Below are 26,081 nucleotides of genomic sequence, written 5' to 3' on the forward strand. Positions count from 1 at the left end.
TAAAACAATATTTACGTTTGTACTCGGCCAAACTCCAAAATGACTGGTCTGAGTTTCTTCCATTGGCAGAGTTTGCTTATAATAATGCCTGTCATTCCTCCACCAATGTATCTCCATTTTTTGCAGTTTTTGGTTTCCACCCCAGAGCTAATTCATTTTTCCAACATTCCTCTGTCTCCTCTCTGGCCCTGACCTCTCATCTTAAACTTATTTGGAAAAGAGTGCACATTGCTCTCAGAAAAGCAGCTTTCAGGGAAAAAAAAATTTCTGACAGGCTCCGGCGGCCGTGCACTTTTAAAGTAGGAGACAGGGTGTGGCTGTCGACTCGCAATATCAAACTTCGACAAACCTCAGCCAGATTGGGTCCTAGATTTATTGGACCATTTCTCATTATCAAGAAAGTCAATCCAGTTGCTTTCCGGTTACAGCTACCAAAAACTTTACGGATCGGAAATACCTTCCATTGCTCTTTGCTCAAACCATATGTTTCATCTAGCAGATTTCCTCGTAAAAAACCTCAGGGGAGATCACCAGTTAATGTACAGGGTCAGCAGGAGTTCGTGGTTGAGAAGGTTCTCGATTCCAGGTTGTCCCGGGGTCGGCTCTATTTTTTGGTGCATTGGAGAGGTTATGGTCCTGAGGAAAGGTCGTGGGTCCTAGATGAGGACCTTCATGCCCCAAGACTCAAAAGGGCATTTTTTCAAGAATTTCCTCAGAAACCCGGATTTAGGGGTTCCTTGACCCCTCCTCAAGGGGGGGGTACTGTTAGGCGCCGGGGTCCGCGCGGCCGTGCGGCCCGGCGCCTAGCAACCAGAGACGCCGGGCGCACAGAGCCGCTCAGACCCTAGCAACAGGAACGCCACGGTCGGACTGCATTCCCTGTTGCTGGGTCTTAATTAATCAGTGCCTGTGTGTTCTGGCCATGCAGCATGCAGCTGCACGGCATCATCATGTAATTACCCTGTCTGGATCAGGATTGGAGGGCTCTCAAATATAAGCACTCCCAGGACTTCTCACAGACGCCGGTGATAGCTTCCTGTTTGCCTGTGTCTGCTGCAGAGAAAGTTCCCAGTCCCGGTCTATCCGTTTGTTCCTGTTATCAGTGATCCTGTACTCGGAAGTTACCATCTATTCCTGGAGTCTGACCGAGCACCTTTAACATCTGGTGGTGTTCGTGAGTCGCGGCGCAGCCGTGTGTTGCGGCTTGTCCGCTATAATTTATTATTTTGTTTATATTGTGTTCTGGAGCTTTGCGGAGGATTCCGCTTCCACAAGATCCACTCTGGTGTCCAGCGGTGCCGGATAGGAGTGTCGGATCAGTGGATCTTTGGTTGTCCTTTTCCCTGGCGGCTAATCCGCACATACCTTTTGATTTAGTTAAGTTAGCTTGTAACCCCTGGCTTGGTTGCTTAGTCAGAGGGCCCCTTGTTATCACCCTGTCTCGGACTTCCCCTTGTCTCCCATTAAGACCTGCGGGGGCATCGGGGTTGGGCAGACATAATCCGCCCTTCGAACGCGGCTGCCATGGGCTCAAGCAACCATAGTCTCGCAGGGGATTTCTGATAACACGGGCGAGACAACGGAGTTAGGGCGCCAGGGGTTACTAGGCTCTCCAGCTCCCACAACCTGTATATGGTTCCTGTACTCAGATCCCTGCCATAAGATCTTCTCCAGTCTGGAGTACAGGAATCGTAACAGTTTTACACAGAAATCACAACTTGTTACACACCAGAGAAGACACACAGGTGAGAAGCCATTTTAATCTTCTCGAGTATACTTATCATTGCCATGTGTTGTTCTTCAAGGTTCTTATCATCTCTCCTATACTTTTTGCAATGTACATGTTACCACAGTGTGAAATAATCAGGTGTCATGCCCTCATCTACCACTGCTATGCAGATGACCTGTCTTTTGCTCTGGGTACTGAGAACCCAGTACCAATCCTAAATGTCTAGCTGAGCTCCAGGTGTGGGTGATGCCAGTTCGCTGTGACTCAGTGCTGGTGAAACAGGTCCTTATGATAGAAGCTCACCAACAAAGGGCAGGGCTACAGCTCAGCTTTGCTACCAGCCAGACTTACGCTTGGGGGTTCAGAATTACAAAATGCTGGTCATGTGCAGAATATTAGTGTCCTGGATGGTGGAGTGACACCATTAGACATCCGGTATCAGCCAGAATCAGATCCTCATATGTGGACCATAGCCAGACTCCAGCACTTAATTCCCTCAGAAGATCTACCTGATGTCGTACATGCACTTGTATCATCTCATATAGACTACTGCAATGTCATCTACCTGGGTCTCCCAGCAGAAGAATTGCACCAGTTGTAGCATGTACAGAATGCAGCAGCCAGGCTGTTACCTAACTAGCCCGTTCCTGCCACATAACACCCATTCTCTGGTCCCTGCACCGGCTGCCTGTAAGATGGTGAGTTAATTGGAACCGTGTCAATCATACGGTATCTAAGACTTGCGAGAGGATGTTTAAAGAGCGCAAAATGACGGGCAACGGGTTGGTCGCTTGTACCCGAAGCGATTGCGGCTCGTATGGCAGCCCGGTGGTTGCCCATGCGCTCCTTAAACTTGCTCTCGGTTTTGCCAATATAAGATAAGCCACAAGGGCAAACTATTTGGTAAATTACAAACGAGGAGTTACAAGTAAAGTGGTGTCTAATAAAGAATTGTTTACCTGATTGAGGGTGACAGAACACATCCCCCGTGAGGAGGAATTGGCAGGTAGTGCAGGTGCACTTAAAGCATCCTACCCGAGTGTTAGACAAAAAAGTAGGTTTCTTGATGGGCCGTACAGAAGTCAAAGTTTTAACTAGGGAATCTTTCAGGTTTTTTCCCCTTGAAAAACAGGGCATTAATGTATGTTCCTGTAGATTTAACTTATCATCACTTTGGATAATGGGCCATAATTTTTTTGCTTTATTAATAATTTCTGGTGAGCACACATTATATTTGCTCACCCAAGGTAGTTTATTTTTATTTCTGTTTTTCTGACTTCTAGGCTCTGTTATATCATCTCTAGATAATAGTTTAGAGCGCTCCACGGGTTGTATATATATATATATATATATATATATATAGGTATTGTTCCATTAAATATTAAGGACACCGTGTAAGGACATCGTGTATGGGATGAAATTGTTCAGGGTCACATAAGTAATAATTCGGTGGTTGCGAGGATATTGTCACATATTACGTCAACAAGTTATTAGCGATACCGGATTCATGTATATTACTGTATGATACTTTGGTCGGTGTGAACTGGTCTTTAGGTGGGAGCCCAGAAGTAACCTGTAATCACATCACAAGATTAGGTGTCGCTCAGTGTTCCAGCTGACCAATGACCCACGGTGTACTGAATATGTCCCGCCCCTGGACCAATGGAAGACCTTACATTCCCCATTGTACTGTTATTGGAACATTGTATAAAAGGACGCACCTGACCCAGGTTTCAGTCACCTTTCTCAGAGGTCATCTTGTAAGACGACTGAGGCCTGGAATCTGGTGGCGCAGCGTATGTATGAAGGTAACTGATCCTATTGTATTGTTATAGTTGTATTGCTAATTGTACTCGCATTTATTTCCCGTCTGTTGTATATTATTGTACGTATTACTGTATTCTTGAATTGTATTGTGTTGCTACAGTGCAGCATTGTTATCCCTTTGTGTCCGCTAGGGACTAATATATATGGTTATTGGGTTGGACCTCTAATCCTAATTTACCCATCTGTCTCGACTAAGTTATTTTGTAAATCTGGCGAAGTGTCAGGGACACTTCCGACACTATACTAAGGTTTAAGTATGTTATATTGCTGGAGCCATATATATTCACCAAGGTGTTACGAGAGCATCACACCGCTCAAAAGGTACGCTAAGTGGCGCTACACGTAGCGTAACATTGAGAAACTACGCAACTGACTTATCGTCCATCGGTTTATTTTAAAAACAGTTTATCACAAAGTTAAAAAACAACAGAACATTTGAATAGACATAATTTATTTAAAACCAACAAATGATAAAACTATTTAATTACACAGAGAGACCCCCCCCCTTCCCCCGTAATATCATCCAACTATTCAAATGAGCTGTCAAAATCAGATATAGCCAAAATTAAACTGGAAATATTTTGCTTTTAAACAACTTTATTTCATATCTTTAATACACATATTTTTGTCTATATTTTAAACTTAAAAAATACTTTACTCTGCACAACAGCCTATGGGGGTCATTCAGACCCAGCCGCAATAGTGGCCCGCAGCAGTTTACCCGGTGGTGGCAAAATGCACATGCACAGCGGCCACACAGACACACACATTGTGGTCGCATCCCTGAGGGGTGAACGCGGGCAGGGTGGGACGATTTTCTGGGGGGGCTGCGTGATGTCACATCTGTGTTCATCTCTGATTAACCCCCTATAAGCTTCTAGAGTGCACCTCATATCTCATCTTTTCCAAGTTACTACAAATATGAGATCGGTAGCAGCACTACTTTCAGGATTATTACACAGAACGCAGAGGCTGACACAGCAAATAACAGTAACACATATAAGGGATTAACTAGAAATAAGGAAGCATGATCATCATTAAGTCTAATTATCAAATGGTTCTGTGTGGGACCAATACACCTCTTTACTGTCTCCAGCAGCCCCTAGTACTACACTGCAGCCACCTGCCCTGTCTACCACCCACTACTGCCACTGTCCTGTCTCCCCCCCACTACTGCTACCCACCTTGTCTCCCCCCAGTACTGCCATCCACCCTGTGTCTCCCCCACCACTGCCACCCACCCTGTCTCCCCCCACTACTGCTACCCACCTTGTCTCCCTACCTACTGCCACCCATCCTGTCTCCCCCCTACTGCCATCCACCCCGTGTCTCCCCCACCACTGACACCTACCATCTCCCCCCACTACTGCCATTCACCCCGTGTCTACCCCCACTACTGCCATTCACCCCTTGTCTCCCCCCACTACTGCCATCCACCCCATGACTCCACTACCACCCACCCTGTCTCCCTGCTCTGACACCTCAGCGCTGCTTGGGGACGTTTACTCACATAGACACTGCCTACAGCAGCCCCCGCTACTGCACTACTGCCACCCACCCTGTCTCCCCGACATCTAAGCACTGCTTGGGAATCTATGGTACTGCTAAGTCCTTCATCAACAGATGGAAGAAGCTTGGGCAGTACGGAGGCAGAAGCTGCTTCTGGTACCGTGGTCATGCAAGGCTGGGAGAGTCAGTAAGATTATTTAATAGCTGGTTTAATTCAGTAAGGATTGCAGATGCTGCTATTTAGTAGAATTAGCAATCCTTTTCCTAGCGCGCTAGGGGCCGCCCATCACAGGGCAAGGCCACCCAGCATGCTGACCGCCGCCTCCCCCCTGATGAAGCAGAAAATGCGATTGCCTCACAATTTCTGCTTCATCGTAGAAGTTAGTGAAGCCTCCTGCTGCAGCTCAGTTGCGCCCGCAGGAGGCCCGACACATTCTTCTCGAATACAGCGGCTGCATGTCACAAAGCCACCATGATGATGTCCGTTTGTCCGCCTTTGCCCTCTGTTCGCGCTACACTGCCCCCGCACCGATTCGCACCTCCCTGGAAATGGAGCATTGCCCACCAACCCTCGTGACCGCCTCTGCCTGACAGGCAATCACATTTTCTGTGGCCCCTCCGCAGAAAATGCGGGCGCATGCACAGGATGGGTGCAGTGGATGCGCCCGCAACTTTTTCAGAATTCCATTTGGATCACACACTGCGATCCAACCTGAATTAGGCCCAGTCACCATCTTACAGGCAGCCGGTGCAGGGACCAGAGAATGGGTGTTATGTGGCAGGAACGGGCTAGTTAGGTAACAGCCTGGCTGCTGCATTCTGTACATGCTACAACTGGTGCAATTCTTCTGCTGGGAGACCCAGGTAGATGACATTGCAGTAGTCTATATGAGATGATACAAGTGCATGTACGACATCAGGTAGATCTTCTGAGGGAATTAAGTGCTGGAGTCTGGCTATGGTCCACATATGAGGATCTGATTCTGGCTGATACCGGATGTCTAATGGTGTCACTCCACCATCCAGGACACTAATATTCTGCACATGACCAGCATTTTGTAATTCTGAACCCCCAAGCGTAAGTCTGGCTGGTAGCAAAGCTGAGCTGTAGCCCTGCCCTTTGTTGGTGAGCTTCTTTCATAAGGACCTGTTTCACCAGGACTGAGTCACAGCGAACTGGCATCACCCACACCTGGAGCTCAGCTAGACATTTAGGATTGGTGCTGGGTTCTCAGTACCCAGAGCAAAAGACAGGTCATCTGCATAGCAGTGGTAGATGAGGGCATGACACCTGATTATTTCACACTGTGGTAACATGTGTATTGCAAAAAGTATAGGAGATGATAAGAACCTTGAAGAACAACACATGGCAATGATAAGTATACTCCAGAAGATTAAAATGGCTTCTCACCTGTGTGTCTTCTCTGGTGTGTAACAAGTTGTGATTTCTGTGTAAAACATTTCCCACACTCAGAACATTGAAATGGCTTCTCACCTGTGTGATTTCTGTGATGTATAACAAGAGCTGATTTGTGTGCAAAACCTTTCCCACACTCAGAGCATGGAAATGGATTCTCACCTGTGTGACTTTGCTGATGTCTAACAAGATGTGATTTCTGTGTAAAACATTTCCCACACTCAGAGCAAAAAAATGGCTTCTCACCTGTGTGACTTCTGTGATGTATAACAAGATCTGATTTGTGTGCAAAACATTTCTCACACTCAGAACATGCAAATGGCTTCTCACCTGTGTGACTTCTCTGATGTTTAACAAGTTGTGATTTCCGTGTAAAACATTTCCCACACTCAGTGCAAGAAATTGGATTCTCACCCGTGTGACTTCGGTTATGACTAACAAGATCTGATTTGTGTGCAAAACATTTCCCACACTCAGGACATGGAAATGGCCTCTCACCTGTGTGACTTCGCTGATGTATAACAAGTTTTGATTTCTGGGCAAAACATTTCCCACACTCCGAGCAAGAAAATGCCTTCTCACCTGTGTGACTTTTGTTATGACTAACCAGATCTGATTTGTGTGTAAAACATTTCCCACACTCATGACATGGAAATGGCTTCTCACCTGTGTGACTTCGCTGATGTCTAACAAGTTCTGATTTCCGGGCAAAACATTTCCCACACTCAGAGCAAGAAAATGCCTTCTCACCTGTGTGACTTTTGTTATGACTAACCAGATCTGATTTGTGTGTAAAACATTTCCCACACTCATGACATGGAAATGGCTTCTCAGCTGTGTGACTTTGCTGATGTGCAAAAAGATGTGATTTCTGTGCAAAACATTTTCCACAGTCAGAACATGGAAATGGCCTCTCACCTGTGTGAATTCTTTGATGTCTAGCAAGTTGTGATTTCTGTGCAAAATATTTCCCACACTCAGAACATGGAAATGGTGATATACCTGTGTGACTTCTCTTATGTGCATCAAGAGTTGATTTGTATGTAAAACATTTCCCACACTCAGAACAGGAATATGGTTTCTCACCTGTATGTATTCTCTTATGTATTACAAGAAGTGATTTGTATGTAAAACATTTCCCACACTCAGAACATGGAAATGGAGTCTCACCTGTGTGACTTCGCTGATGTTTAACAAGTTGTGATTTCCGGGTGAAACATTTCCCGCACTCAGAACATGGAAATGGCTTTTCACTAGTGTGATTTCGCTGATGTGTAACAAGATGTGATTTCAGTGTAAAACATTTCCCACACTCAGAACATGGTAATAGGTTCTCACCTGTGTGACGTCTCTGATGTGTAACAAGATGTGATTTCTCTGTAAAACATTTCCCACACTCAGAACATGCAAATGGCTTCTCACCTGTGTGACTTCTCTGATGTTTAACAAGTTGTGATTTCCGTGTAAAACATTTCCCACACTCAGTGCAAGAAATTGGATTCTCACCCGTGTGACTTCGCTGATGTATAACAAGTTTTGATTTCTGGGCAAAACATTTCCCACACTCCGAGCAAGAAAATGGCTTCTCACCTGTGTGACTTCGCTGATGTATAACAAGTTTTGATTTCTGGGCAAAACATTTCCCACACTCCGAGCAAGAAAATGGCTTCTCACCTGTGTGACTTCGCTGATGTCTAACAAGTTCTGATTTCCGGGCAAAACATTTCCCACACTCAGAACATGGTAATAGGTTCTCACCTGTGTGACGTCTCTGATGTGTAACAAGATGTGATTTCTCTGTAAAACATTTCCCACACTCAGAACATGGAAATGGCTTCTGACCTTTGTGACTGCACTGATGTGAAACAAGTTGTGATTTGCAGGTAAAACATTTCCCACACTCAGAACATATCAGTGGCTTCTCACCTGCCTTAGCTGCCAGATGGGTAATAAGCTTTGTGTTCTGTGTAAAACATTTGGCATCTATAGAACAGGGAAACACTGTATCTACTCTCAGAGCTGTAACAGATGCACCAATATCAGAGTGATCAGGAGAACATTTCCCAGGATCAGAGGGATCAGCTGATAGAGCTGGATGTATAATTGGGGTAATGGGATTATCTCCTGGAGAATCCTGTCTGCTGTCATTATCTTTTATGTCACAATCCGGGGATAACATTAGATGTCCTTCTGAGATATTCCTGCTTGTGGGTCCATCTGCTGGAAATAAAATACATTATGGGAATGTGACATTTTCTGTAACAATATTAATCTTGTAAACAATAGGAGAAAATTACATTTTGGGACACTTAATAGTAAATGTGTGTATTAAAACATAACATTTAATGAAGGCTTTATAATAATGTCTCCTAACGTTACTCCTGGAAGCATTGGTAAACCTGTACATGTGTTACTCACCCTTATATAAGGTATATTGCTACAGCAGAGTAGGTGTGGAACAAGGTATTTTACATGCAATACACCATATAATACACTGCAATCATCATCTGCTAGGTTATAATCCATTGTTACACCCCCATCATCAGTGTCTTACTGTACCTCTACTCTCAATAGTAATAAGGAAGATGTGTGTACGGTATGATATAGATAATAACATATCAGAATCTATACAGCTGCCGCCATACTTCTGCTTCTCATATGTGTGCTACTGGCAGCAGTGAACATCTGAGTGAGAGTGCAGGGAAGACAGCAGAGTCTGATGAGAAAGAGATTGGATCTGCCTTTGCAGGGATGTACCACACCTGTCACCCCGGTTATTATATATAATAAATAAGAGGGGCGTGGACTATCCAGACGTGCTTTCTGGAGCTCTCCTCACTAAGTGGCTTCTTATCTACCCTACCTAAAAGCTCTCAGCCACCGCTGGGACCAAGACCCAATCTATTAAGTCCCCCACTCCTCCTGCCCTAAAGCCGCTCACTCCGCTCAGTCTGGGCACCGTTCACTGCTGCAGCCTAGTGACGCAGCTGAAGCCACGGGCTGTATTCTGGGACTACGTGTGCCCAGTCTTTCCTGCACGCTCCGGAGACCTGACTTGGAGGCGCTTTTGCCTCAGGTGGGAGCACTGGCTCTTCCGCTACTGCTGGGGGCAGAACGGGCTGCGCACAGTCACCGGAGCCCGGCAGTGTATTGGAAAGTGAGGTGATGATCAAGCACTCTTGGTCCGTTGCTCTTTCTCCAAATTCCAGTAGCCGATCTGCTAAGATATCCGTGTCGAACCCCCTACCCCGGAGACGTTGGACCTCTGACCCTGCTAGGTATGAAACATAGCTGCTGCTAGGAGAGAGGGTGGGGCTTGTGGGGCTCACCGGTTCTGTACGAATGTCTACTGGTAGGCCACCATCTTCAATGCCAACGCCCTTAGCACTCTACCTCCGCCCAGAGGGACATCTCCAAGCTCACAAGTGCAGCCCTCATGATGCTTCTGGATGCGTTGAAAGGGATATCCACACCCTTCTCCTGATACACGATCTACAGATCGTCCTTAGACATTCCGCTGAAATCCACCATCTTGTGCTTTCTCCTGCGCTGCAGTTACTCCTCTATTAACTTGGCTTCTCCAATCAGGTGACCGAAAAGCCACCTAGGATTATCCCACCGCTATGCTAGCAATTTCTGTGACCGGATGGTTCTCTATGAAAACCCTCGCCCTACCTCGCGTCCCGCCCCAGTCACAGAATGGATGTTTAGGTCACAGGGGATCTGGCCAATTAGGGGATTCCCACTTACTGTCGGTAACCGCCTACTACTGACACCACCCACTGCGCAGTGGGCGGGTACTACACTGTTACCACTAGACTCCTTGTTGCCATGGAGTCTGGAACCATGGTACTGCTCTGTATGCATCGACACGCTAACCACACCTGTGTGGTGTTGACGAATCACTAGTGGCTGGACTAGGACTCTGCACGGTAGCTGGCGGGAGGCAGAGCTTGGAGACGCTGAGTGCACCCTGGACAGCCAGAAAACAGAACTATGTTTGGTATAGCTCTGCAGATCACAAGATGAAGCAGTCGTCTTGAGGCAGATGTTTATTCACCCAGTCTTAAAAAAGACTTCCCTATTGCTAGGGGCAACAAGAATACAGCAAGATGTTTACAGCAGAGTGAAAATGGTATAATACCTCTGGATGCTCATAGGCCTCCTCTTTTTATCTTACTCTAATATACATACCACAGGGGGTAAGTCCACCATGCTATTCTCAACCATTGTTTATCCATGTGATGTGCATGCCTTGGCCACATGCACAGCTACCATTGTCCTCTATGGACGGTGGGGAGTAGTCACTCTCCTTTGACCGTCCCATCCTGGAGGGTTAGTATCCGCCCTGGTGACGCTCAGTCTAGGCTGGGGGAAGTTTTCCCATCTAAACTACTTCCAGGAATCTGCCCGGGTACCCAGCTCACCATCTCCAGCCTAAAATTGGGCTCCAGAGATGGGCAGCCTAGAACCCCGGTCAGGGTTTCCTGCCCACCGACGGTGATCCCTATGGAGCTCCAGAAAACCACTCAGCTTGTTTTAAAGCTGAGCTGCTCCTCTTTCTCCCCATGATACTTCCATGTGGGAGGCTAGAGAGGAAGGCATTCCATTTTGGGGGGAAAGTACTGGGGGAATCCAACAGCCTACACCAGGCATGTCCAAACTGCTGCCCTCCAGCTGCTGTGAAACTACATATCCCAGCATGCCCTGACACAGTTTTGCTGTCAGAGAATTCTAAAGCTGTGTCAGGGCATGCTGGGATGTGTAGTTTCTCAACAGCTGGAGGGCAGCAGTTTGTAGGCCAGTCATGTCCAGAGAGCTAGATAGATGGGGTAGAGAGCTAGATAGATGGGGTAGAGAGCTAGATAGATGGGGTAGAGAGCTAGATAGATGGGGCAGAGAGCTAGATAGATGGGGCAGAGAGCTAGATAGATGGGGTAGAGAGCTAGATAGATGGGGTAGAGAGCTAGATAGATGGGGTAGAGAGCTAGATAGATGGGGCAGAGAGCTAGATAGATGGGGTAGAGAGCTAGATAGATGGGGCAGAGAGCTAGATAGATGGGGCAGAGAGCTAGATAGATGGGGCAGAGAGCTAGATAGATGGGGCAGAGAGCTAGATAGATGGGGCAGAGAGCTAGATAGATGGGGCAGAGAGCTAGATAGATGGGGCAGAGAGCTAGATAGATGGGGCAGAGAGCTAGATAGATGGGGCAGAGAGCTAGATAGATGGGGCAGAGAGCTAGATAGATGGGGCAGAGAGCTAGATAGATGGGGTAGAGAGCTAGATAGATGGGGTAGAGAGCTAGATAGATGGGGTAGAGAGCTAGATAGATGGGGTAGAGAGCTAGATAGATGGGGTAGAGAGCTAGATAGATGGGGTAGAGAGCTAGATAGATGGGGTAGAGAGCTAGATAGATGGGGTAGAGAGCTAGATAGATGGGGTAGAGAGCTAGATAGATGGGGTAGAGAGCTAGATAGATGGGGTAGAGAGCTAGATAGATGGGGTAGAGAGCTAGATAGATGGGGTAGAGAGCTAGATAGATGGGGTAGAGAGCTAGATAGATGGGGTAGAGAGCTAGATAGATGGGGTAGAGAGCTAGATAGATGGGGTAGAGAGCTAGATAGATGGGGTAGAGAGCTAGATAGATGGGGTAGAGAGCTAGATAGATGGGGTAGAGAGCTAGATAGATGGGGTAGAGAGCTAGATAGATGGGGTAGAGAGCTAGATAGATGGGGTAGAGAGCTAGATAGATGGGGTAGAGAGCTAGATAGATGGGGTAGAGAGCTAGATAGAGAGCTAGATAGATGGGGTAGAGAGCTAGATAGATGGGGTAGAGAGCTAGATAGATGGGGTAGAGAGCTAGATAGATGGGGTAGAGAGCTAGATAGATGGGGTAGAGAGCTAGATAGATGGGGTAGAGAGCTAGATAGATGGGGTAGAGAGCTAGATAGATGGGGTAGAGAGCTAGATAGATGGGGCAGAGAGCTAGATAGATGGGGCAGAGAGCTAGATAGATGGGGCAGAGAGCTAGATAGATGGGGCAGAGAGCTAGATAGATGGGGCAGAGAGCTAGATAGATGGGGCAGAGAGCTAGATAGATGGGGCAGAGAGCTAGATAGATGGGGCAGAGAGCTAGATAGATGGGGCAGAGAGCTAGATAGATGGGGCAGAGAGCTAGATAGATGGGGCAGAGAGCTAGATAGATGGGGCAGAGAGCTAGATAGATGGGGCAGAGAGCTAGATAGATGGGGCAGAGAGCTAGATAGATGGGGCAGAGAGCTAGATAGATGGGGCAGAGAGCTAGATAGATGGGGCAGAGAGCTAGATAGATGGGGCAGAGAGCTAGATAGATGGGGCAGAGAGCTAGATAGATGGGGCAGAGAGCTAGATAGATGGGGCAGAGAGCTAGATAGATGGGGCAGAGAGCTAGATAGATGCTATAAACGCATTGTGACCGATCAACTCGGAATGAGGGCCTGTATGTGTATGTCACATGTTGTAGCAGTAATATGAATAATGTAGTGTTAGTGACACAGCCGGTATTGAGTATAACTGCTCTGTATATGTATGTCACATGGTGTAGCAGTTATATGGATAATGTAGCGTTAGTGACACAGCCGGTACTGAGTATAACTGCTCTGTATGTGTATGTCACATGGTGTAGCAGTAATATGGATAATGTAGCGTTAGTGACACAGCCGGTACTGAGTATAACTGCTCTGTATGTGTATGTCACATGGTGTAGCAGTAATATGGATAATGTAGCGTTAGTGACACAGCCGGTACTGAGTATAACTGCTCTGTATGTGTATGTCACATGGTGTAGCAGTAATAAGGATAATGTAGCGTTAGTGACACAGCCGGTACTGAGTATAACTGCTCTGTATGTGTATGTCACATGGTGTAGCAGTAATATGGATAATGTAGCGTTAGTGACACAGCCGGTACTGAGTATAACTGCTCTGTATGTGTATGTCACATGGTGTAGCAGTAATATGGATAATGTAGCGTTAGTGACACAGCCGGTACTGAGTATAACTGCTCTGTATGTGTATGTCACATGGTGTAGCAGTAATATGTATAATGTAGCGTTATTAGCACAGCCGGTACTGAGTACAAGTGCTCTGTATGTGTATGTCACATGGTGTAGCAGTAATATGGATAATGTAGCATTAGTGACACAGCCGGTACTGAGTATAACTGCTCTGTATGTGTATGTCACATGGTGTAGCAGTAATATGGATAATGTAGTGTTAGTGACACAGCCGGTACTGAGTATAACTGCTTGGTATGTGTATGTCACATGGTGTAGCAGTAATATGGATAATGCAGCGTTATTGGCACAGCCGGTACTGAGTATAAGTGCTCTGTATGTGTATGTCACATGGTGTAGCAGTAATATGGATAATGTAGCATTAGTGACACAGCCGGTACTGAGTATAACTGCTCTGTATGTGTATATCACATCGTGTAGCAGTAATATGGATAATGTAGCGTTAGTGACACAGCCGGTACTGAGTATAACTGCTCTGTATGTGTATGTCACATGGTGTAGCAGTAATATGTATAATGTAGCGTTATTAGCACAGCCGGTACTGAGTATAAGTGCTCTGTATGTGTATGTCACATGGTGTAGCAGTAATATGGATAATGTAGTGTTAGTGACACAGCCGGTACTGAGTATAACTGCTCTGTATGTGTATGTCACATGGTGTAGCAGTAATATGGATAATGTAGCGTTAGTGACACAGCCGGTACTGAGTATAACTGCTCTGTATGTGTATGTCACATGGTGTAGCAGTAATATGGATAATGCAGCGTTAGTGACACAGCCGGTACTGAGTATATCTGCTCTGTATGTATATGTCACATGGTGTAGCAGTAATATGGATAATGTAGCGTTAGTGACACAGCCGGTACTGAGTATAACTGCTCTGTATGTGTATGTCACATGGTGTAGCAGTAATATGGATAATGTAGTGTTAGTAACACAGCCGGTACTGAGTATAACTGCTCTGTAAGTGTATGTCACATGGTGTAGTAGTAATATGGATAATGTAGTGTTAGTGACACAGCCGGTACTGAGTATATCTGCTCTGTATGTGTATGTCACATGTTGTAGCAGTAATATGAATAATGTAGTGTTAGTGACACAGCCGGTACTGAGTATAACTGCTCTGTATGTGTATGTCACATGGTGTAGCAGTAATATGGATAATGTAGCGTTAGTGACACAGCCGGTACTGAGTATAACTGCTCTGTATGTGTATGTCACATGGTGTAGCAGTAATATGGATAATGTAGTGTTAGTGACACAGCCGGTACTGAGTATAACTGCTCTGTATGTGTATGTCACATGGTGTAGCAGTAATATGGATAATGTAGCATTAGTGACACAGCCGGTACTGAGTATAACTGCTCTGTATGTGTATGTCACATGGTGTAGCAGTAATATGGATAATGTAGTGTTAGTGACACAGCCGGTACTGAGTATATCTGCTCTGTATGTGTATGTCACATGGTGTAGTAGTAATATGGATAATGTAGTATTAGTGACACAGCCGGTACTGAGTATAACTGCTCTGTATGTGTATGTCACATGGTGTAGCAGTAATATGGATAATGTAGTGTTAGTGGCACAGCCGGTACTGAGTATAACTGCTCTGTATGTGTATGTCACATGGTGTAGCAGTAATATGGATAATGTAGCGTTAGTGACACAGCCGGTACTGAGTATAACTGCTCTGTATGTGTATGTCACATGGCGTAGCAGTAATATGGATAATGTAGTGTTAGTGACACAGCCGGTACTGAGTATAACTGCTCTGTATGTGTATGTCACATGGTGTAGCAGTAATATGGATAATGTAGTGTTAGTGACACAGCCGGTACTGAGTATAACTGCTCTGTATGTGTATGTCACATGACGTAGCAGTAAAATAGATAATGTAGTGTTAGTGACACAGCCGGTACTGAGTATAACTGCTCTGTGGCCCTCATTCCGAGTCGTTCGCTCGTTCTTTTTCATCGCATCGCAGTGAAAATCCGCTTAGTACGCATGCGCAAAGTTCGCACTGCGACTGCGCCAAGTAACTTTACTATGAAGAAAGTAATTTTACTCACGGCTTTTTTATCGCTCCGGCGATCGTAATGTGATTGACAGGAAATGGGTGTTACTGGGCGGAAACACAGCGTTTTAGGGGCGTGTGGTTGAAAACGCTACCGTTTCCGGGAAAAACGCAGGAGTGGCCGGAGAAACGGTGGGAGTGTCTGGGCGAACGCTGGGTGTGTTTATGAAGTCAAACCAGGAACGACAAGCACTGAACTGATCGCAGATGCCGAGTAAGTCAGAAGCTACTCTAAAACTGCTACGAGGTATGTGATCGCAATATTGCGATTACATCGTTCGCAATTTTAAGAAGCTAAGATACACTCCCAGTAGGCGTAGGCTTAGCGTGTGTAACTCTGCTATAAACGCATTGTGACCGATCAACTCGGAATGAGGGCCTGTATGTGTATGTCACATGTTGTAGCAGTAATATGAATAATGTAGTGTTAGTGACACAGCCGGTATTGAGTATAACTGCTCTGTATATGTATGTCACATGGTGTAGCAGTTATATGGATAATGTAGCGTTAGTGACACAGCCGGTACTGAGTATAACTGCTCTGTATGTGTATGTCACATGGTGTAGCAGTAATATGGATAATGTAGCGTTAGTGACACAGCCGGTACTGAGTATAACTGCTCTGTATGTGTATGTCACATGGTGTAGCAGTAATATGGATAATGTAATGTTAGTGACACAGCCGGTACTGAGTATATCTGCTTTGTATGTGTATGTCACATGGTGTAGTAGTAATATGGATAATGTAATGTTAGTGGCACAGCCGGTACTGAGTATAACTGCTCTGTATGTGTATGTCACATGGTGTAGCAGTAATATGGATAATGTAGCGTTAGTGACACAGCCGGTACTGAGTATAACTGCTCTGTATGTGTATGTCACATGGCGTAGCAGTAATATGGATAATGTAGTGTTAGTGACACAGCCGGTACTGAGTATAACTGCTCTGTGGCCCTCATTCCGAGTCGTTCGCTCGTTCTTTTTCATCGCATCGCAGTGAAAATCCGCTTAGTACGCATGCGCAAAGTTCGCACTGCGACTGCGCCAAGTAACTTTACTATGAAGAAAGTAATTTTACTCACGGCTTTTTTATCGCTCCGGCGATCGTAATGTGATTGACAGGAAATGGGTGTTACTGGGCGGAAACACGGCGTTTTAGGGGCGTGTGGTTGAAAACGCTACCGTTTCCGGAAAAAACGCAGGAGTGGCCGGAGAAACGGTGGGAGTGTCTGGGCGAACGCTGGGTGTGTTTATGACGTCAAACCAGGAACGACAAGCACTGAACTGATCGCAGATGCCGAGTAAGTCAGAAGCTACTCTAAAACTGCTACGAGGTATGTGATCGCAATATTGCGATTACATCGTTCGCAATTTTAAGAAGCTAAGATACACTCCCAGTAGGCGTAGGCTTAGCGTGTGTAACTCTGCTATAAACGCATTGCGACCGATCAACTCGGAATGAGGGCCTGTATGTGTATGTCACATGTTGTAGCAGTAATATGAATAATGTAGTGTTAGTGACACAGCCGGTATTGAGTATAACTGCTCTGTATGTGTATGTCACATGGTGTAGCAGTAATATGGATAATGTAGCGTTAGTGACACAGCCGGTACTGAGTATAACTGCTCTGTATGTGTATGTCACATGGTGTAGCAGTAATATGGATAATGTAGCGTTAGTGACACAGCCGGTACTGAGTATAACTGCTCTGTATGTGTATGTCACATGGTGTAGCAGTAATATGGATAATGTAGTGTTAGTGACACAGCCGGTACTGAGTATATCTGCTCTGTATGTGTATGTCACATGGTGTAGCAGTAATATGGATAATGTAATGTTAGTAACACAGCCGGTACTGAGTATAACTGCTCTGTATGTGTATGTCACATAGTGTAGCAGTAATATGGATAATGTAATGTTAGTGACACAGCCGGTACTGAGTATAAGTGCTCTGTATGTGTATATCACATGGTGTAGCAGTAATATGGATAATGTAATGTTAGTGACACAGCCGGTACTGAGTATAACTGCTCAGTATGTGTATGTCACATAGTGTAGCAGTAATATGAATAATGTAGCGTTAGTGACACAGCCGGTACTGAGTATAACTGCTCTGTATGCGTATGTCACATGGCGTAGCAGTAATATGGATAATGTAGTGTTAGTGGCACAGCTGGTACTGAGTATAACTGCTCTGTATGTGTATGTCACATGGTGTAGTAGTAATATGGATAATGTAGTGTTAGTGGCACAGCCGGTACTGAGTATAAGTGCTCTGTATGCGTATGTCACATGGCGTAGCAGTAATATGGATAATGTAGTGTTAGTGACACAGCCGGTACTGAGTATAACTGCTCAGTATGTGTATGTCACATAGTGTAGCAGTAATATGGATAATGTAGTGTTAGTGGCACAGCCGGTACTGAGTATAAGTGCTCTGTATGCGTATGTCACATGGCGTAGCAGTAATATGGATAATGTAGTGTTAGTGGCACAGCTGGTACTGAGTATAACTGCTCTGTATGTGTTTGTCATATGGTGTAGCAGTAATTTGGATAATGTAGCATTAGTGACACAGCCGGTACTGAGTATAACTGCTCTGTATGTGTATATCACATGGTGTAGCAGTAATATGGATAATGTAATGTTAGTGACACAGCCGGTACTGAGTATAACTGCTCAGTATGTGTATGTCACATAGTGTAGCAGTAATATGAATAATGTAGCGTTAGTGACACAGCCGGTACTGAGTATAACTGCTCTGTATGCGTATGTCACATGGCGTAGCAGTAATATGGATAATGTAGTGTTAGTGGCACAGCTGGTACTGAGTATAACTGCTCTGTATGTGTATGTCACATGGTGTAGTAGTAATATGGATAATGTAGTGTTAGTTGCACAGCTGGTACTGAGTATAACTGCTCTGTATGTGTATGTCACATGGTGTAGCAGTAATATGGATAATGTAGCGTTAGTGACACAGCCGGTACTGAGTATAACTGCTCTGTATGTGTATGTCACATGGTGTAGTAGTAATATGGATAATGTAGTGTTAGTTGCACAGCTGGTACTGAGTATAACTGCTCTGTATGTGTATGTCACATGGTGTAGCAGTAATATGGATAATGTAGTGTTAGTGACACAGCCGGTACTGAGTATAACTGCTCTGTATGTGTATGTCACATAGTGTAGCAGTAATATGGATAATGTAATGTTAGTGACACAGCCGGTACTGAGTATAAGTGCTCTGTATGTGTTTGTCATATGGTGTAGCAGTAATATGGATAATGTAGCATTAGTGACACAGCCGGTACTGAGTATAACTGCTCTGTATGTGTATATCACATGGTGTAGCAGTAATATGTATAATGTAATGTTAGTGACACAGCCGGTACTGAGTATAGCTGCTCTGTATGTGTATGTCACATGGTGTAGCAGTAATATGGATAATGTAGCTTAAGTGACACAGCCGGTACTGAGTATAACTGCTCTGTATGTGTATGTCACATGGCGTAGCAGTAATATGGATAATGTAGCGTTATTGGCACAGCCGGTATTGAGTATAACTGCTCTGTATGTGTATATCACATGGTGTAGCAGTAATATGGATAATGTAATGTTAGTGACACAGCCGGTACTGAGTATAACTGCTCTGTATGTGTATGTCATATGATGTAGCAGTAATATGGATAATGTAGTGTTAGTGACACAGCCGGTACTGAGTATAACTGCTCTGTATGTGTATGTCACATAGTGTAGCAGTAATATGGATAATGTAATGTTAGTGACACAGCCGGTACTGAGTATAACTGCTCTGTATGTGTTTGTCATATGGTGTAGCAGTAATATGGATAATGTAGCATTAGTGACACAGCCGGTACTGAGTATAACTGCTCTGTATGTGTATATCACATGGTGTAGCAGTAATATGGATAATGTAATGTTAGTGACACAGCCGGTACTGAGTATAGCTGCTCTGTATGTGTATGTCACATGGTGTAGCAGTAATATGGATAATGTAGTGTTAGTGACACAGCCGGTACTGAGTATAACTGCTCTGTATGTGTATGTCACATGGTGTAGCAGTAATATGGATAATGTAGCTTAAGTGACACAGCCGGTACTGAGTATAACTGCTCTGTATGTGTATGTCACATGGTGTAGCAGTAATATGGATAATGTAGCGTTAGTGGCACAGCCGGTACTGAGTATAACTGCTCTGTATGTGTATGACACATGGTGTAGAAGTAATATGGATAATGTAATGTTAGTGACACAGCCGGTACTGAGTATAACTGCTCTGTATGTGTAGGTCACATGGTGTAGCAGTAATAGGGATAATGTAGCATTAGTGACACAGCCGGTACTGAGTATAACTGCTCTGTATGTGTATGTCACATGGTGTAGCAGTAATATGGATAATGTAGTGTTAGTGACAGCCGGTACTGAGTATAACTGCTGTGTATGTGTATGTCACATGGTGTAGCAGTAATATGGATAATGTAGTGTTAGTGACACAGCCGGTACTGAGTATAACTGCTCTGTATGTGTATGTCACATGGTGTAGCAGTAATATGGATAATGTAGTGTTAGTGACACAGCAGGTATTGAGTATAACTGCTCTGTATGTGTATGTCACATGGTGTAGCAGTAATATGGATAATGTAGTGTTAGTGACACAGCCGGTACTGAGTATAACTGCTCTGTATGTGTATGTCACATGGTGTAGCAGTAATATGGATAATGTAGTGTTAGTGACACAGCCGGTACTGAGTATAACTGCTCTGTATGTGTATGTCACATGGTGTTGCAGTAATATGGATAATGTAGTGTTATTAGCACAGCCGGTACTGAGTATAACTGCTCTGTATGTGTATGTCACATGGTGTAGCAGTAATATGGATAATGTAGTGTTAGTGACACAGCCGGTACTGAGTATAACTGCTCTGTATGTATATGTCACATGGCGTAGCAGTAATATGGATAATGTAGTGTTATTAGCACAGCCGGTACTGAGTATAACTGCTCTGTATGTGTATGTCACATGGTGTAGCAGTAATATGGATAATGTAGTGTTAGTGACACAGCCGGTACTGAGTATAACTGCTCTGTATGTGTATATCACATCGTGTAGCAGTAATATGGATAATGTAGCGTTAGTGACACAGCCGGTACTGAGTATAACTGCTCTGTATGTGTATATCACATCGTGTAGCAGTAATATGGATAATGTAATGTTAGTGATACAGCCGGTACTGAGTATAACTGCTCTGTATGTGTATGTCACATGGTGTAGCAGTAATATGGATAATGTAGCGTTAGTGACACAGCCGGTACTGAGTATAACTGCTCTGTATGTGTATGTCACATAGTGTAGCAGTAATATGGATAATGTAATGTTAGTGACACAGCCGGTACTGAGTATAACTGCTCTGTATGTGTATGTCACATGGTGTAGCAGTAATATGGATAATGTAGCGTTAGTGACACAGCCGGTACTGAGTATAACTGCTCTGTATGTGTATGTCACATGGTGTAGCAGTAATATGGATAATGTGGCGTTAGTCACACAGCTAGTACTTACTATAACTGCTCTGTATGTGTATATCACATGGTGTAGCAGTAATATGGATAATGTAGTGTTAGTGACACAGCCGGTACTGAGTATATCTGCTCTGTATGTGTATATCACATGGTGTAGCAGTAATATGAATAATGTAGCGTTAGTCACACAGCCGGTATTGAGTATAACTGCTCTGTATGTGTATAACACATGGTGTAGCAGTAATATGGATAATGTAGTGTTAGTGACACAGCCGGTACTGAGTATATCTGCTCTGTATGTGTATATCACATGGTGTAGCAGTAATATGAATAATGTAGCGTTAGTCACACAGCCGGTACTGAGTATAACTGCTCTGTATGTGTATGTCACATGGTGTAGCAGTAATATGGATAATGTAATGTTAGTGACACAGCTGGTATTGAGTATAACTGCTCTGTATGTGTATGACACATGGTGTAGCAGTAATATGGATAATGTAGCGTTAGTGACACAGCCGGTACTTACTATAACTGCTCTGTATGTGTATGTCACATGGTGTAGCAGTAATATAGATAATGTAGTGTTAGTGACACAGCCATTACTGAGTATAACTGCTCTGTATGTGTATGTCACATGGTGTAGCAGTAATATGGATAATGTAGCGTTAGTGACACAGCCGGTACTGAGTATAACTGCTCTGTATGTGTATGTCACATGGTGTAGAAGTAATATGGATAATGTAGCGTTATTGGCACAGCCGGTACTGAGTATAGCTGCTCTGTATGTGTATGTCACATGGCGTAGCAGTAATATGGATAATGTAATGTTAGTGACACAGCCGGTACTGAGTATAACTGCTCTGTATGTGTATGTCACATAGTGTAGCAGTAATATGAATAATGTAGCGTTAGTGACACAGCCGGTACTGAGTATAACTGCTCTGTATGTGTATGTCACATGGTGTAGTAGTAATATGGATAATGTAGTGTTAGTGGCACAGCCGGTACTGAGTATAACTGCTCTGTATGTGTATGTCACATGGTGTAGCAGTAATATGGATAATGTAGTGTTAGTGACACAGCCGGTACTGAGTATAACTGCTCTGTATGTGTATGTCACATAGTGTAGCAGTAATATGGATAATGTAATGTTAGTGACACAGCCGGTACTGAGTATAAGTGCTCTGTATGTGTTTGTCATATGGTGTAGCAGTAATATGGATAATGTAGCATTAGTGACACAGCCGGTACTGAGTATAACTGCTCTGTATGTGTATATCACATGGTGTAGCAGTAATATGGATAATGTAATGTTAGTGACACAGCCGGTACTGAGTATAGCTGCTCTGTATGTGTATGTCACATGGTGTAGCAGTAATATGGATAATGTAGCTTAAGTGACACAGCCGGTACTGAGTATAACTGCTCTGTATGTGTATGTCACATGGCGTAGCAGTAATATGGATAATGTAGCGTTATTGGCACAGCCGGTATTGAGTATAACTGCTCTGTATGTGTATATCACATGGTGTAGCAGTAATATGGATAATGTAATGTTAGTGACACAGCCGGTACTGAGTATAACTGCTTTGTATGTGTATGTCATATGATGTAGCAGTAATATGGATAATGTAGTGTTAGTGACACAGCCGGTACTGAGTATAACTGCTCTGTATGTGTATGTCACATAGTGTAGCAGTAATATGGATAATGTAATGTTAGTGACACAGCCGGTACTGAGTATAACTGCTCTGTATGTGTTTGTCATATGGTGTAGAAGTAATATGGATAATGTAGCATTAGTGACACAGCCGGTACTGAGTATAACTGCTCTGTATGTGTATATCACATGGTGTAGCAGTAATATGGATAATGTAATGTTAGTGACACAGCCGGTACTGAGTATAGCTGCTCTGTATGTGTATGTCACATGGTGTAGCAGTAATATGGATAATGTAGCTTAAGTGACACAGCCGGTACTGAGTATAACTGCTCTGTATGTGTATGTCACATGGTGTAGCAGTAATATGGATAATGTAGTGTTAGTGACACAGCCGGTACTGAGTATAACTGCTCTGTATGTGTATATCACATAGTGTAGCAGTAATATGGATAATGTAGTGTTATTGGCACAGCCGGTACTGAGTATAACTGCTCTGTATGTGTATGTCACATGGTGTAGCAGTAATATGGATAATGTAGTGTTAGTGACAGAGCCGGTACTGGGTATAACTGCTCTGTATGTGTATGTCACATGGTGTAGCAGTAATATGGATAATGTAGTGTTAGTGACACAGCCGGTACTGAGTATAACTGCTCTGTATGTGTATATCACATAGTGTAGCAGTAATATGGATAATGTAGTGTTATTGGCACAGCCGGTACTGAGTATAACTGCTCTGTATGTGTATGTCACATGGTGTAGCAGTAATATGGATAATGTAATGTTAGTGACACAGCCGGTACTGAGTATAACTGCTCTGTATGTGTATGTCACATGGTGTAGCAGTAATATGGATAATGTAGTGTTAGTGACACAGCCGGTACTGAGTATAACTGCTCTGTATGTGTATGTCACATGGTGTAGCAGTAATATGTATAATGTAGCATTAGTGACACAGCCGGTACTGAGTGTTATGATTCTCGTACTCCAGACCAGAGGAGATCTTATGGCAGAGGTCTGAGTACTGGGAAGATATGCTGGTTGTGGGAGCGGGAGAGCCTAGTAACCCCTGGCGCCCTTACTCCGTTGTCTCGCCCGTGTTATCAGAAATCCCTTGCGAGACTATGGTTGCTTGAGCCCATGGCAGCCTCGTTCGAAGGGCGGATTATGTCTGCCCAACCCCGATGCCCCCGCAGGTCTAAATGGGAGACAAAGGGAAATCCGAGACAGGGTGATAACAAGGGGCCCTCTGACTAAGCAACCTGGCCAGGGGTTACAAGCTAACTAACTTAAACCAAAGGTATGTGCGGACTAGCCGCCAGGGAAAAGGACAACCAAAGATCCACTGATCCGTTACTCCTATCCAGCACCGCTGGATACCAGAGTGGATCTGTGGGAGCGGAATCCTCCGCAAAAGCTCCAGAACACAAATTGACTAAATAATAAACAGTAAGCGGACACGCCGCAACACACGGCTGAGCCGCGACTCACGAACACCACAGGATGTTAAAGGTGCTCGGTCAGACTCCAGGAATAGATGGCAAACTTCCGAGTACAGGATCTCTGAGGACAGAAACAACCGGATGAGCAGGACTGGAAACTCTCTGTAGCAGACACAGGCAAACAGGAAGCTATCACCGGCGTCTGTAAGAAGTCCTGAGGGTGCCTTTATTCAGGAACCCTCCAATCAAGATCCAGACAGGGTAATCTACGGAAATGCCGTGCAGCTTGCATGCTGCACGGCCAGCACATAATTAGGTAATTAGGACAGACCCAGCAACGGGGAACGCGGCTGAACGTGGCGTCCCCGTTGCTAAGGTCAGAGCGGCTCTGTGCGCCTGGCGTCTAGCGTTGCCAGGGAGCCGGCTGCTGAACGCGCACGGCGTCCCTGGTTGCTAGGCGCCGGGCCGCACCGACGAGCGGACCCCGGCGCCTAACAGTACCCCCCCCCTTGAGGAGGGGTCAAGGAACCCCTAAAGCCAGGTTTCTGAGGAAATTCTCGAAAAAATGCCCTTTTGAGCCTCGGGGCATGAAGGTCCTCATCCAGGACCCAAGACCTTTCCTCTGGCCCATAACCTCTCCAATGTACCAAAAAATAAAGCCGACCCCGGGACAACTTGGAATCGAGAACCTTCTCCACCAAGAACTCCTGCTGACCCTGTACATTTATTGGTGATCTCCCCTGAGATATTTTATGAGGAAATCTACTGGACGAAACATAAGGTTTAAGCAATGAGCAACGGAAGGTATTTCCGATCCGTAAAGTTTTTGGTAAGCGTAACCGGAAAGCAACTGGATTGACTTTTTTGATAATGAGAAATGGTCCAATAAATCTAGGACCCAATCTGGCTGAGGTTTGTCGGAGTTTAATGTTGCGAGTCGACAACCACACCCTGTCTCCTACTTTAAAAGTGCACGGCCGCCGGAGCCTGTCAGAAAATCTTTTTTCCCGGAATGCTGCTTTTCTGAGAGCCAGGTGCACTTTTTTCCAAATAAGTTTAAGATGAGAGGTCAAGGCCAGAGAGGAGACAGAGGAATGTTGAAAAAATGAATTAGCTCTGGGGTGAAAACCAAAAACTGCAAAAAATGGAGACACATTGGTGGAGGAATGACAGGCATTATTATAAGCAAACTCCGCCAATGGAAGAAACTCAGACCAGTCATTTTGGAGTTTGGCCGAGTACAAACGCAAATATTGTTTTAGAGATTGGTTAACTCGCTCAGTCTGCCCATTGGATTGAGGATGATAGCCGGACGTTAAAGATAATTTCATCTTTAACGAAGCACAAAAAGACTTCCAAAATTGTGCAATGAATTGTGGACCCCTATCAGAAACAATATCAGTGGGTAAGCCATGGAGTCTGAAAATATGGCGGAGGAACAAGACTGCCAATCCCTGGGCAGATGGCAATCGGGGAAGAGCAATGAAATGGGCCATTTTGCTAAAACGGTCCACTACCACCCATATGACTCGGCATCCGGCTGACAGAGGGAGGTCCACCACAAAATCCATGGAGATATGCGACCATGGCCTAAGAGGAACATTCAAGGGCATAAGTTGACCGATGGGCAAAGAACGGGGAACTTTATGCTGTGCACAGACCTGACACGAAAAAACAAACTCTTTAATGTCTTTGGAAAGACCAGGCCACCATACTGAGCGGGAGACTAATTCCAAAGTCTTAGCGATTCCCGGATGCCCGGCAACCTTGCTATCATGAAACTCCGCCAAAACAGTAGCTCTCAAAAACTCGGGGACAAA

The 26,081-nt window shown here is 44.7% G+C and overlaps 1 protein-coding gene across 1 annotated transcript in view; it reads right to left on the reverse strand.

Moving 5' to 3' along the window:
* Nucleotides 1-4,982: 4,982 nt before the first annotated feature.
* The window catches only part of LOC134988309 (oocyte zinc finger protein XlCOF6-like), a 105,980-nt gene continuing 84,881 nt past the window's right edge, over nucleotides 4,983-26,081 (reverse strand). The window contains exon 2 of the mRNA XM_063950538.1: nucleotides 4,983-8,699. Within this exon, the coding sequence (XP_063806608.1) occupies nucleotides 6,460-8,699 (2,240 nt within the window). The 3' untranslated portion in view covers nucleotides 4,983-6,459. The remainder of the gene's footprint in view (nucleotides 8,700-26,081) is intronic.

The sequence above is a fragment of the Pseudophryne corroboree genome, unplaced genomic scaffold (assembly GCF_028390025.1).
Source record: "Pseudophryne corroboree isolate aPseCor3 unplaced genomic scaffold, aPseCor3.hap2 scaffold_1042, whole genome shotgun sequence".
Classification (NCBI taxonomy): domain Eukaryota; kingdom Metazoa; phylum Chordata; class Amphibia; order Anura; family Myobatrachidae; genus Pseudophryne; species Pseudophryne corroboree.